This window comes from Silurus meridionalis, chromosome 17 (genome assembly GCF_014805685.1).
Source record: "Silurus meridionalis isolate SWU-2019-XX chromosome 17, ASM1480568v1, whole genome shotgun sequence".
In the NCBI taxonomy this organism is placed as follows: Eukaryota; Metazoa; Chordata; class Actinopteri; order Siluriformes; family Siluridae; genus Silurus; species Silurus meridionalis.
The window spans coordinates 440,283-455,600 of record NC_060900.1 but is presented as its reverse complement, the minus strand read 5'-3'; the positions used below and the strand labels follow the sequence as shown (position 1 = coordinate 455,600).

The following is a 15,318-nucleotide window of genomic DNA, read 5'->3' as shown; positions in this document are numbered from 1 at the left end:
TGTTACTACACCACAGAGTGTGTGTTAATGATATAGTAGAGCGCTGAGGACTGATCGAGGTCACAGGTTTATCTTTAGCTGTAGTTTTTCAATCGTTCGGTCTTTGCTTTAAAACAGAGTGCACTCTGCTGCCTCCTGGAGGCATGTAGTGATAATGCAGGCAAGTTACAATAACAAGTGAAAACCTGATCACAAATTCTGGGTTTGATTTGTTGAAATGCAGAACTGTGAGGTGTTTTTGTGTGATTGTGTATTTGTGTGTTTGTGTGATTGTGGGTTAGGACTTTGACATGCTGAAGTCGTCAGATAAAATCTGCAGGCAGCTGATCTATCACCTCACACCGCACTCCAAGTGGCTGAGACAGAGCATGAGCCGGAGGAAAGCCCAGGCCTGGTAATACAACCTTCTTTATTTATTACACATTCATCTTCCTGATTCTTTCCTTTTCTTCTTCTTCTTATTATTTATATATTATTATTAATCAGCATTCATGAATCGAGGTGAAACCGTTTTAAGGGCCACAATCCTGACAGTGATGAAGTTGGATGTTTGAAGGTTCTGGAACAGAGAGTGGGATCAAATTCCCAGCAGGGAAAGAGTGAAGAGAAAAAACAATGAACTTCATGACTTGGTGAAGGCCACAGGGAACAGGCTGAGAGCTTAGAGAAGGAAGTAATGATAAAAATGACTTGCTGAGGGAAAAGAGAAATTCACAGTGAGAGAACAATGGTGTCAGGTCCTGAGAAATAGGAAGGACCATTCTCGTCTCCAGGAGACAGGGGAATGGTTGGAGAATAGGTGGAGAAAGGATAGTCAGAGAAAAAGGGCTGAAACAGTAGTTCATGCCCAGTTTGGGTTGAAGCGTACTGGGTATGAACAGTGGAAGGCAAGGAGGGATGCACACCATCAAGTCTTCCCAAAAGACGAGTATGCGCCATGGCCAGTGGGTAGTGGCAGCATTCATGCACATATAATCCATAATCAAAGTAGAATTTTAAATAGTTATATTTATATATAAAATATATATATATATATATATATATATATATATATATATATATATATATATATATATATATATATATATATTGGCATTGTGATTAGGCACAGATCTTACACATTGTCAGTAATGAAAACGAGTGGTATGAGATGTTCAATAACCAAAACACAAACATAAAGGAAGCACTAAGGAAGCTCGTAGTTAAGATATATGCAAGATTTGATTTAGAAAAGTTCAGGACAGGAAACTCATTCGTTAAGGTGCAGTCAGAGAAAAGAGAGACGGGGGGGGGGATGTTTTTGTTGTATGTGATTTGTGTGAGGAGCAGGAGTGGTGTAAAAGGAGAAGGTAATAAAGTTAAGTGAAATAAATTTCTGGAAGATTTAACTGGTTTAAGGTAAAATTGTATGATGTAGTAAAGTAAAGTATGTAGGAAGTAGGTCAGTATATACATTCACATATCAGGGTCCCTGGTGGTCTGGTGGTTAGGATGCGGCGCTCACGCCACTGCGGCCCGGGTTCAATCCCCGGTCAGGGAACCAACCCCAGCCACACTTAGTGCCGGTCCCAAACCCGGATAAATGGGGATAGTTGCGTTAGGAAGTGCAAACAAATAACAAATATTTTATAGAGATAATTCAGGGGAAATGCCTGTTGGAAATTGATTTGGAAATTGATTGAATTGATTCCTAAATTTTCAATAAACTAATTAGTATATGGCACAGTTAATACCATATTAGTATGTTATGTGAGCAGTGCTATATAGGTGAGGCAGAGTAGTATAAGGTATGAAGTACATACAGAAGCTGGAGCAATAAGAAGTAAAAGGGTAGATAGTAGTATTCTACATCCATTATATATCATCTCGTTATGACTAAAATAAATAAACACAGAATAAATGCAATAGGAAGGTGAAAGCTAGAGACAGTTAGGCTGCGATGGGCGTTGGTCACGGCGGTTGTGTGCTGTTGCAGTGCTGCTGAATATTGTGTGTTATTCTTGTAAAATTATATATTGCGCATTCAAATCTGTTGGTACATTCTTGTTTTTATTTTTGCTTGGAGTCGACAGCATTTGTGTCACATGTTGGCTGGTGTACTGAAATAAATAATTGTAGTGATAAATTTAGTTAGTAGGGAAAACAACAGGTTTCTGAGGTGCCATGGCTGAGAAAGGCTGACCTACGCCTGTAAGAATCATAATATTTATGTTTAAAGAACGGCTTGACGAAGGCACTGAACTAGTAGATCAAGCTATCAGACGAGGCACAACAGAAAGGATGAGAAACAACCAATGCAAACCAATAAAAATGTTCCTACAGATAAAGCAGGAACCGAACCCCAAGCATGCAGAGTCGAGTGGGAAAAACAAATAAAACAAAAAGAAGAACGATATATGCAAGACTTCAGTCAAAGACCCAGTAGTACACCAGCCGTGTTTTTAAAAAAGAGACAACTCACCTCAACAGAAGTGCAGAGAAGCTTAAGAAAAATGTGGAATGATACGAGTCTGGGATCCTATGGAGTGTATGCTCCATACACTCCATAGGATCCCAGACTCGTATCAGTTCCTGTGGAGGAACTGAAACGATGCAAGTTGAAGAAATAACCAATCTGAAAAGAGAAAAAGATGCAGGCCTGGAGATGCAGCTCACGGCTACCAGAGCGGCTCAACAAACGCTAGAAGAAATAACACGCAGCCGTAAAAGGTTACAAGAATTAGACGAAGCGCCACCTGTGGTGCACTGGAACGAGAACAGGAAGGAGAAAAAAACACATCCACTATCAGCAGCGGATCTTACACAAGGCCTGAAATACAACTGCACATAGATGATGAAAATGAAAGTGAAAATTAAATTTTTGAAGAAAAACACACACAGTGCCCAATTATTGTTAAGGGGAAAGAGCTTAACTATATTTCATGGACATTTATGGACCTGACAGGCCTAATAGACCAACTCCCAAGCATATGTGATGGGGCACAGAAATGAATAACACACTTTGAGGAACAAACCATGAGGCAGCACTTTGCCATAGGAGATGTGAAAGCAATCCTATCCCAAACCTTAGGAAAAGCCAAGACACTTGAACTGTTTGATCAAGCTGAAATCAAAAGAATGGCTGAAGAGCCTAAGTATGATCACAACCCCTTAGGGCCATGGAGGAAGAATATCTGGGATGCCCTAAGAGTGGCATATCCGACCAAAGCTGGAAGAGGAAGAGGGAATAGTTAAATTCATTTTAAAACTACAGGATGCTCGGAGAGAGGAAATGGGAGCTCGATGGGATGAAACTGCTGCCAGTGAAGCACTATTTAAACTGCTGCTGAAGAAAGCCCTGCCAAACGACGTTCAAAATCAACTCGAAACTATAGTAGGCCTGAATACTATGAAATGGCCTACATTCAAAAACCTTCTCCAAAAACTGCATAAAGCTCAGCTTGGAGAGCTAGTACGGAATAAATAGGAAAACCAGGAAAAGAAAAAAGAAAATGCAGCAAAGCAACCTAACACTGCACAGCCTACCCTGACGCAGCCCCAACAGGCAATGATAATTCAACCCCAAACACCAGTAGTATACCAAAATCCAATGATGCAACCTTTGTATCTACCAGGACTACAGTATCCGCAATATTCCACACAGCCTAGATGGTGGGGTCAGAACAGAGGCCGGGGAAGAGGAGTACCTCTTATACGTGGACCCTCACCAGGATACTGGATGTAAAGTGGACGAGGAGCTGGATGCTGGATCTGTCAGGATCCAGCGCATATACAAAGGAATTGCCCACACATACGACAAGATGCACAGGCCGGATGGGTTCTTATCAGACCACAAACAACATCAGCACCTGGGCAAAATGCCGGGAGCTGGACGGGGCCTTGGATAAACGCAGGAAATCAGGAAGGAGGCCTGACTGGGCCTATCTCCAGCCAGATGTGAAGGAGCCCAGAGAAGCCAGAAGGGGAGCTGGTGCAGTGTTCCACTTCACTGCACCCTACGCAAGAACTGACAATCCAGGTAGTCATCAGAAGTGATGTGCAGGCACCTTTCCTAATCGACACCGGAGCAACTTTTACCAGCATAGGAAAAGAAGGCTCCCAGCTCCCCCTCTCCCGTAAAGCAGTAAAAACTACTGGCTTCTCAGGGAAAACACAGACTTTACGATTTACAGAGCCACAAAACATAACTGTAGAAGGAATCACGATACAAGCGATACAAGCACCCCTCCTGTACTCACCGGATACACCAACTAATTTACTGGAAGACATGTCTTATGTAAACTTGGAGCTAAAATACACTGTGGGCCAACAGGTGTATGGGTCACAATCCCAGAACCACTAGCACAGCAATATATAGTTCTTGAAAAAGACGATGTACAGAACACAATGGATAGAGTCTATAGGCTGGAAATGGAAAAGAATGGGATGGCAGGATTATGGGAAACCTACAACCAATGGAAAACCTGGTTGGTGTACATGCGCCCGGATTGTAAAGAAGCACAAAACCCCTGGCACTGCACAAAGAAGGACAAGATGAAGAGTATGAAAAACTCTGGGAAGAACAAATAGACAGACACAAGTATGATATCAAGGCTTTGGATATACCAGTATACTAGTTATAGTGGAACTGCCTGAAAAAGATTAAAGACTGGTACCAGGTACCACCACAGTGCTGTTCCACATGTCACCTTAATGATCGGGGAAAATTTTGAATCCAAAGGGCCAGTGGTTAGGGAGGCAGATTAGATAAGAGAGTGGCTGCCGACTAATAATCCATACGTACACTTATCTCCGGATAAAAAAATTCTTAGGATATCGCAGAAAACAATCGAACATACAGTGGCAACGCTTGTAATGATTAGCAAACAAACAGAAGTACAGGTGACGGTTGGGCTAAAAATCACTGAGGATTATAAATGGATAACAACTTTGTAACTGCTTTCATGGTTTAAGTTCTGGAGGATCTTTTTAAATTTGGGATAAAACTCATCCTGCTCTGACTTGTGATGCATATGGACCTTTATGACAGAGAAGATGGAAGCTTCAGGATGTTTAAACAATGGTAAATTATTAATTCAAAGCCGTTTCTAAAAGCCATCTGTGTTGGTTTTCTGGCCAAGAACTCCAGGAAACTCTGAAGCTCTGTTACAGTCCAAGCTCTTGGCTACTGCCTCATGGCTTTCAGCTAATAATTCAGAGAAGGTTGGATTGGAAACAGGGGAAGCAGGTGAAAATGGATGGAAGAATGAAGAGCTGTTGGAGAGCATGGTAGCTCAGTGGTTAAGGCATTGGACTGATTGGAAAGTCGTGAGTTAAAAACCCAGCAGCACCCTTAACCCGTAACTGCTCATGAGACGTTTGTAAGTCGTTCTGGATAAGGGCATCTGACAAATGCTGTAAATGTAGATGTAAATATGAAATCCTAGGAAGAGTGGAGATTTCTAATAGGATGTTCTAAAGTTCCTGAAAGCATGAGGAGATGGAGGTTTCATGGTTGAGTGCTGAAAATTACAGCCTCATGTCTGGAGCTTCTCGCTCTGGGTTTTTTCTCTCTGAGATTCACAGTGAGGTCATGAGTCAAGAAAGCTGCAGTAATCTGAGGCTCTGAGACTGTAGATAAATGTAACGAATTAGAGCTCAGTACCGCTGTAACGTTAATCACACGTGCGCACACACGCACGCACACACACACACGCACATGCACATGCACACAGAACAGAACCATTTAAATCCTTCTGTGGAAATTGGTTCAGGTGTTATGACTGATTTGGTTCCAGGCTGCTGTTAAAGCACAGATCAATAACACAGAGCGAGAGGAAGTGTGTGTGTGTGTGTGTGTGTGTGTGTGTGTGTGTGTGTGTGCAATGATGGTTGCCCTGATAAAGCCTCAGAAAACCCTAAATTACACACAATGCTCTGCTCTATTACACATATGGAGGAGGGCATAAAGGATTAATAGATGGACGGATGGACGGCTGGACGGACGGACGGACGGACAGACAGACAGACAGATAGATAGATAGATAGATAGATAGACAGACAGACAGGTGGAGTGAGAGACAGACAGATGGAGTGAGAGACAGAGAGGTGGAATGAGAGGCAGACAGGTGGAGTAAGAGACAGACAGATGGAGTGAGAGACAGACAGATGGAGTGAGAGACAGACAGGTGAAGTGAGAGACAGACAGGTGAAGTGAGAGACAGACAGGTGGAGTGAGAGACAGACAGGTGGAAGGCTCTAATATACAGATATCAGGATGTAATAATTCTGCATGAATGTGAATATGGACAGCAGTCGAGTTTAAAATCTAATATAATATAAAAATATAAAACATTTTACTTTGTCATGTGACTTCACAACTTATCTGTACATCATTATTTAAGTGTAAAGTTTTAAAATAGTGAGTTTCGGATCACGAGTGCTGAAGTTCTCCTCACTTCACTCTGGTTCATGACGTGGTTGTTTAGCTCTTATTTGACTCCAGTCACTTTGACGCAGCATGTTATTTTTACCTGCATGAAATCTAGAACATGTTCTTACCTTCAGCTGTAACTGATCCTTCACTCCAGGAGATTTTCTAAATTCAGCACTCGAGTTGATGGAAGGCTGGATTTTACTGTCTAATGTGTGAGGAGAAGATCAGGAGGGGTCTGATCAGAGCTCCAAATAAAACACTGGATTATTCTATAGTTGAAGCAGGCGAGGTTGTGGCACACACACACACACACACACACACACACACACACACACACACACACACACACACACACACACACACACACACACACACACACACACACACAGGCTTATGAGTATTACAAGGACATTTCAGCCCAAACCAGTTTTTTGGTGTATTAGATGGACACATTTCTGCTATCAATGTATGAGGTCTTCTCTGTGTCATGATGACCCTGAAGTTCAGCACCTCCTGAAGAAACCTACAGTAAATCTGCAAGTTGGTAATCAGAAGCGAATACATGGTCATGTGCAGTGTGTAAGAAAAGCATGTTGTGGTGTTGAGCTCTGGGAGAAACTCGGCAAAAAAATGAACAAATCATAATGAAAATAAAATATTTAGTATAATAATCCATTTTCTGAGCTCCATGATCGCTGTGATTGGCCAAGAGAGATGTGTCCTTGTACTGGGGGTGGAGTTTAGGCAGAGAAACACTATATAATTTTATCTCCTTAAACTTGATCTGGATTGTTTACCAAAAAAAAAAGAAACCAGCTCGGAGTAAATGAGTGTTCCTTAGCGTTCCTTGGGGTTCTTCAGTGTTCCTCGGCATTTCTCAGCTTTCCTTTGCATTGTTCATTGCTCTACAGGGTTTCTCAGCATTCCTCAGCTTCTCAGCGTTTCTTAGCTCTTTTTCCTCAACGTTCCTCAAAGAGTTATTCCTGATTTCATCATCTCACTCCTTATCTGATTTCTAATAAAGTCTGATAATAAAGTCAGTATCTCTGTTCTTTACTCCATTTCCAGCATGGATGGTTATTTCCTCTTTCAGAGAGCTGATCTGCCCCTGAGGTTTACCCCGAGTCAGTGCGCAGGAAGTGGGTGGGATTTGGATGCAGATGTCTGATTACGGTGTCGGGTGTAGGGTGAAGGTTGTCGGTTGTAGGATGTGGTGGTTAGGGGCTACGGTGTAGTGGGTACGGTGTAGGGGGTATGGTGTCGGGTGTAGTGGGTAGGGTGTTGGGGGAAGGGGGTACGGTGTAGTGGGTAGGGTGTGGGGGTAGGGGGTACGGTGTAGTGGGTAGGGTGTTGGGTGTAGGTGTTAGTAGGTGTCTTCAGCTTTGTCTAAGAGTCGAAGGATGTTTTTGAAACGTCAGTCTTTTTGAAGTCTTTCTCTCCAGGACCTTGATGAGGGAATGGTTCTGCTGGAAAGCTCTTCACCTTTAGCTATCATCCCCCAGTGACAGCGGTTTTAGTTCAACACGACTCAGCGCTCCAGCATTTCCCTTTATACACACTCCAGTTACTGGTCCCAATGCATCATGGGAAATCTCCTTCATTTATTTGCTGCGGTATTTAGCCTCGAGGGTGAGAGACGAGGAAACAGACAAATAGATGGAGAAGAAAGATGACAGCCGTTGATGGAGTGTGAGACAGAAAGAGTGACAAAAAGAGAGAAAGTGTGTGTGTGTGTGTGTGTGTGTGTGTGTGTGTCGCAGTGGGACAGAATGAATAATGAAAAACATCTGAATCATTTATGAGTCTGCAAAAACAGAATATCTCTGAATATCTCAAGCTCCTCCTCGTCGCTCAGAGAAGAACCATCTGTAACATCCACCTCCACATTCACACCTGAGTTTCACTTCCTTCTCACACACAGTGGTCTGATTTAAACTCTTTCCTCACACTGATCAGAGGTGGATCTGCAGGGGGGTCAAAAAGCACAGCGCTCTTCAGAACTCAAACATAACTGTGACCATGATCCAGATTTATTACAATACATTTCCTCTACACCAGGGGTCCCCAAACTCCGGCCCTCACATGTAGAACGGGGGTCCCCAAACTCCGGTCCTCACATGTAGAACGGGGGTCCCCAAACTCCGGCCCTCACATGTAGAACGGGGGTCCCCAAACTCCGGTCCTCACATGTAGAACGGGGTCCCCAAACTCGTCCTCACATGTAGAACGGGGGTCCCCAAACTCCGGTCCTCACATGTAGAACGGGGGTCCCCAAACTCGTCCTCACATGTAGAACGGGGTCCCCAAACTCGTCCTCACATGTAGAACGGGGGTCCCCAAACTCCGGCCCTCACATGTAGAACGGGGGTCCCCAAACTCCGGTCCTCACATGTAGAACGGGGGTCCCCAAACTCCGGTCCTCACATGTAGAACGGGGGTCCCCAAACTCCGGTCCTCACATGTAGAACGGGGGTCCCCAAACTCTGGCCCTCACATGGAGAACGGCCCTCTGAACGATGCCAGAGACATATTTTTTTAATGTAATTTTAAATGTGTTTTATTAACATCATATCTGTGTTTGATAATTTAGGTTGATTTTCTAACATAAATGTCCCCTGGTTATTAATGGAGGTCGAGGTAGTTGATATTTAATCGCTGGAAATATCGTCTATCGGCAAAAATCCATACCTATAGTTTTCCGGCTTTTGATTCGCTGTCATTACGGGAGCGGCCTCTAGAGGTGAATCACAGCCACCACGTGCTGTTTGTTATTATACACGAGTCTGCGTGCTGCTCAGAGAGCGCTATATTATATTTATTATTCATTTATTAGATAATTATATGTAGTGATTTATATATTCATATTTTTTCCTTAAGCCCATTTTCACAATTAATTAATAATTTTTTTCATAATAAAGTTCCGTACTATTTTACAAGGAGTGTTATTTTTGTTTTTTTATCAGGTATCCATATAAAAAAATGTGTATGAACTTACGCAACGGATCGGACTTTTCAAAAAACACTGAAAAATATTCAGTGGGAAAGAATCAAATCTCTGAAATGAAAAACAGTGATCTCAGGTTTTCCTTCACGCTCCACACGTTTACGCTCCCCACCTAGCACACGCCTGTCATGGGGGCGGGGTTTACTACTGCTTTACTCTCTTCGGCTAGTGAGATTTGGACGGCAGATTCCTGGCAGGTAGTCGAGGTTTCAGTCAATATTGGAGTGAGTTCTGGATGTGGTTCTGTGTGAAATGTGATTATGTGGAAATGACTTTGCTGCTGGGTCTCATCACTTCCATAATCAATGTGTGGGGAAATTGTGTCAAACACGTTGGAGATGATCTAAAGAGGTTCATATTTCTGCTGAAAGCCTGGAATTAAAGCTGAGAGTCTACACTTTCATCACGTCTTCATGTCAGACACCTGGGGCTGATGGGTGACAATGTCCAAATACTTATGACCCAGACACATACACACACACACACACACATACACTTACACACACACAGATACACACACACACACATACACCTTTACACACACACAGATACACACACACACACATACACCTTTACACACACAGATACACACAGATACACACACACACCCACATATACACACACACATATACACACACACACACACACATATACACACACACATGACAGTTGCCAGAAGACATGAGACGAGTGACCATAATTAAAAGTGACAGTTGATCAGAAAATCAGGACCATGGACACAGAATGTGCTTTTTACCATGTGTGTCCAAACCTGTGACACAGCAGCAGAGCAGGGGGTCGAAATAATCCCATAAACGTGTGTGTGTGTGTGTGTGTGTGTGTGTGTGTGTGTGTGTGTGTGTGTGTGTGTGTGTGTGTGTGTGTGTGTGAGAGAGAGTGAATGAGTGTGTGTGTATGTGTGTGTGTGTGTGTGTGTGTGAGAGAGAGAGAGAGACACAGAGATGTGATGACAGAGTTATATTTGGAAAAGTAATTACATTCAGGCCGAGTTACATAAAGGAGACATGACTAGAAAAACTACAGAGGTCACTCCAACAGTGAGGATCTGAGTGGAGGGTAAACACACACACACACACACACACACACACACACACACACATTACTATTCTAGATTTTCATGCTAAGAGTTGTGATTGGCTTAGAGCAGGGTTTATAAATGTGTGTGTGTGTGTGTGTGTGTGTGTGTGTGTGTGTGTGTGAGATCAATTGTGTTATTGGTGCTCATGTTATAATTAAATAAATAAATAACGATAACAGAGAAAGAGTCATACAGAGATGAAAACATCTCAGTGGGCGGGGCTAGTGAATATGGGCGGAGTCAGACTAATTAACAGAGTTAACGACCGAAATCACAGCAAAAATCTGTCATAAAAAAACTGTCGTAATGTTCAGTTACTAATTTTAAATTAATAAATATATCTCAGGGTGTGTAATAGAATAATAATAATTATATAATGTTCATATTTTAAATACTTTTTTGAGATGTGTATAAATTATTATATTTATTTATTATACAAAAATATTAATACAAATAAATATTTATTATTATTATATATTATATATTATTTTGATAATTATTTTAATATATAGTATTATATTAAATTAATTTTTTTAAACAAAGAATAAAAATATATGCGTATAATAGATATTACATTTAATTACATTTATACATTTTTTATTAAATTGTTAAAAGGTCACTGATCACTAGCATGTTGGTAATTTATCTCAGGCTATTTCTCCAGTGAGCCAGCAGGGGGCAACACTTACATTACATTATATGTTCCTCTACTCAATGTTTTTTTTTCTTTTGTTTGTTTATTTGATTTATTTTGCTTTGCTTTATTGCCAGGGTATCAAATTATAGATACACAGAGTGTAGAAGTAGACTTACATAAAAATATGCAAATGTTTAAAAAAATGTTAAACAAAGCAAAGCACCAATTTTAAATATTTTACTTTTTTTATATATTTGCGCATTTCTTTTTCTTTGCTGCTGTAACACAGAAATTTCCCCGCAGTGGGATAAATACGTTTATATCTTATCTTAAATAAATTACAAAATGCAAACAAAAAAATTTAGCAAAATGAATTGAAGCAGTAGCACAGTTTTATTGTGTTAACAGCTTTCGAGTTTAGATTTTCGATTTTTGCCAAAATTCCTTTTTAATTACAATTAATAATTGATTTTGAGTAATAAAATTAAAATTATGAACATGAGATTCGTTAAGCAGTAATAAAAGATTAATAATAAAGTGCTCATCATATTTGCCTTTTTTCACACTATAGAATCCAAACAAAACACCCTTAAAAATAGTGTTTCAAAAGTAAGGTAAAGTTTATAAATGTAGAAAATTCAATCCAAAAAAACTGTGTATGAGGTCAATCTTAACAAATCTAAAGAGCAGTTCGGTAGGGGAACCACAAAAGGAACAGCTTGTGTCCGTATCTGAGCACTCAGTGTTGCTAAAGCTCTACAGCATTCCTGATGATCACTAAAGTTCTGAGTTGTGTTTGTTCTGAGATTCGAGGTTCTGTTGTGTACACAGCACCCCCTGGAGGACAAGCCACAGTCTTTTCCACAAACAGAAGCTTGGAGAACTTTCTGTCAGAGACGTGAGTACGATGTCTGTGGTCCTGTTGGCACTTTTCTCTTTGTGGAGAGAAAAAGACGATTGGAAGATGGTTACATTGGGTGATGGTGATGGCGTCTGGGCTCAAAAAAGCTTCCTCACTTCTCCAGACATTCACCAAATCAGCTACTTAAAGAATTCATTAACATACACTAAAGATATCCTGACATCTGAAATTAAACATCTACAGCAGCTACAAGCCATAAAATATCCTTTTGTAGGCTAAACTGTAAAAAATACGGATTTCCTCAAATCCTGAGGGTTAGATGAGAGTAGAGAAGATGTGGAGCAGGGTGAGGATGAAGCAGTTACATTGTGGTGAGATGAAACAGGAAACGTCACTAAGTGCTGAATATAAAATCTCTTCCAGTACAGGATGTGACATCACCATGCGATTTGGAGCAGGTAGTAAAGATCAACAGGATTTATGTTTTGTCTCTGTTCTTCTTCTGTCCAGGCTGAAAACCACCCTCCAGAAGAAGCTCTGCAGTGACTCGGTGGATCTTTCCGGAATCCTGCTCTCCACGAGGGACATTCGACATGTGGCGTATTACCTCCAGACCAGCGGGGGCGCCGTGCTCTCGGTAGATTTGAGCTTCACCGAGCTGCGGGATGAAGGTTTGCGTATCCTGTTGCCTGTTTTGAGTGTTTTGCCGAAACTCACCACGCTGGCGCTAAACGGAAACCGACTGACTGTCTCCATCATGAAGGACCTGACCGAGGTGCTGAAGATTCCACACAGCTTCTCCTGTCTGGCCTGGATCGACCTCGGGAACAATGTGGACATCTTTACCATGCCTCAGGTAGCAACACCGCTAACAAACACCTGCTACATAAATACTGCTAATCAACACCTGCTACATTAACACTGCTAACAAACACCTGCAACATCAAGACCACTAACCAACACCTGCTGCATCAACACCTGCTGCATCAACACGGCTAACCAGCCCCTGCTACATCAACACCGCTAACCAACACCTACTACATCAATAATGCTTACCAACACATTCTACATCAACACATTCTATGTTAACACCGTCAACAAACACATGCTACATCAACACTGCTAACAAACACCTGCTACATCAAGACCACTAACCAACACCTTCTACATCAACACGGCTAACCAACACCTGCTTCATAAACACTGCTAACGAACACTGCTACATCAACACCGCTAACCAACACCTGCTGCATCAACACCTGCTGCATCAACACGGCTAACCAGCCCCTGCTACATCAACACCGCTAACCAACACCTACTACATCAATAATGCTTACCAACACATTCTACATCAACACCGCTAACAAACACATGCTACATCAACACTGCTAACATACACCTGCTACATCAACACTGCTAACAAACACCTGCTACATCAACACCACTAGCAAACACCTGCTATATCAACACTGCTAATAAACACCTGCTACATGAACACCGCTAATCAACACCTGCTACATCAACACTTCTAACCAACACCTGCTACATTTGTACATTTTGTGCATTAGCTTATATAGCTAATTATAGCAAAATAGCTGTAGCTACTGGTGAGTTTAGATTTATGTGATTCTGTGTGTTGTGATGATATAAGATAACTCTACTAGCAGCGAGCTAATCAGCTAGAAAGTGATAACGTGAGGTGTTTGTGCTCCACAGCCCCTTCTGGTGGCGCTGAGGCGGCGCTGCAGCCTGAAGAGCAGTTTGCCCACTATATACGAATACACGGAGGGTCAGCCGTACTGCTACCGCATGGAGAGCTCCATCGAGGAGCAGAGCCTTTATGAGGAAGACGAAGAAGAGGATGAAGATGAAGAAGATGTGGAGGACAAGCTGGACGAGGAGCAGTGGAGCATTGTAGAGCAGAAGAGCTCCGGAAGTTTCACCTTGAACTACTGCGAGAGGTGAAGCTAAGCTTTTGACCTTTTTAGCGTTACCCAGCACTGTGGCCATGGAACAGGAATGGAGAAACTGTTTGGGGAAGACGGATGGATAGAGTGATGAAGGGGTGGGGATGGATGCTGTCTCTCTGCACTGATTATCGTCGCTCTCTGAGTTCCCCCCTGTTCCCCATCGTGGCTTTATCGTGATCCAGCACCATCACCACATTCACACAGAAAGTCAAACGGCGGTGAGAAAGACGACACGCAACACGCTCGATTAGCGTCACAGAAACACTGGCACACACTCACCGTTTTAGCCGTCAGCGCTGCAGCAGGAAGATAGCAGGCAAGACTGAGGAGAAGACCGAGGAGAAGACTGAGGAGAATCGAAGATGCCGATATTCTTCCCCACAAACTTTCTAAAAGTAAATGAATTAATTCCAATGAAAGATGCAGAAACATCACGCGACAGTGGACCAGATTAGCCGATTAGCATCCTCATAGTGTTTCTGAATAAGGACTCGAGTGCTGTAGTGATACGTGTGTGAGTGAGTGTGTGTGTGTGTGAGTGTGTGTGTGTGTGTGTGTGTGTGTGTGTGTGTGTGTGTGTGTGTGAGCATGGTCAGATTTGGCTGGCACTGCCTCTGCAACACATTGCCACTAACATCACTAAACTCCACTGTGTTCTTTGCTAATCTTCCAACAAAAGCCATGAGAGCAGCTTGTGACATGAACGCTAACGAAACTGCTACGTCAAGACTTTTTTTTTCAGCGGTATGCGTTCGCTCGTCACTCAGCCACAGGAACAGAGATAAAAAAAATATATATATAATATTATAATGCTTTTTATTATAGCGCAGCGTGTGAACTGCTAACAGTCCTGTCTTTGTGCTTTGTGTATTTTTGCTAACTTAATGCTAATACAGGATTTTTTTTTAGATTACACCTCAGATTAACATTGATGTTCCAACGACTAATTTGGACGTCATATTAATCATTGCTAACAACAGGACATGGTAGCAGTAAATCAGTTTAAGCTGCACTACACAACCGGTCGCTACTAATACAACACTTCCTGTTTCTTACACTGGTAATACACTAGTAAATGAGGAATATTACTGTTAGCGAGTAGCATTTCAGTCGCTAGGCTAAGAGAGAAAGGCTAGCATGACTTGAGCTTCGGTTTTTTACTGCTTCCTGTAGCTGTTTAGTGTACAGACCTATTTAACACTTACAGCATCTGTGTGTGTGTGTGTGTGTGTGTGTGTGTGTGTGTGTGTGTGTACTGGTGTAATGTGATAACCTTGTGTGTTTGTGTGTGTGTGTGTGTACTGGTGTAATGTGATAACCTTGTGTGTTTG

General features: G+C 42.0%; 2 protein-coding genes across 4 annotated transcripts in view; one reads left to right on the top strand and one right to left on the bottom strand.

Annotated features, from left to right (window-relative positions):
* ggt1a (gamma-glutamyltransferase 1a) overlaps nt 1–2,962 on the bottom strand; it is a 20,984-nt gene extending 18,022 nt beyond the window's left edge. The window contains exons 1-2 of one of the 2 annotated variants that reach the window (XM_046871472.1): nt 2,568–2,962; nt 2,462–2,532 (exon numbers count right to left, since the gene is read on the bottom strand). Coding sequence is in view for 1 of the 2 variants with exons in the window: in XM_046871471.1 (XP_046727427.1) it covers nt 2,462–2,547 (86 nt within the window). In the remaining variant the exon portion in view is untranslated. The other variant, XM_046871471.1, reaches the window with a different exon arrangement.
* lrrc75ba (leucine rich repeat containing 75Ba) overlaps nt 1–15,318 on the top strand; it is an 18,440-nt gene extending 3,122 nt beyond the window's left edge. The window contains exons 3-6 of one of the 2 annotated variants that reach the window (XM_046871474.1): nt 282–394; nt 12,528–12,688; nt 12,781–12,873; nt 13,734–15,318. In XM_046871474.1, coding sequence (XP_046727430.1) covers nt 282–394; nt 12,528–12,688; nt 12,781–12,873; nt 13,734–13,861 — 495 coding nt within the window. In that variant the 3' untranslated portion in view covers nt 13,862–15,318. Of the gene's footprint in view, nt 1–281; nt 395–12,527; nt 12,874–13,733 lie in introns of both variants that reach the window. The other variant, XM_046871473.1, reaches the window with a different exon arrangement.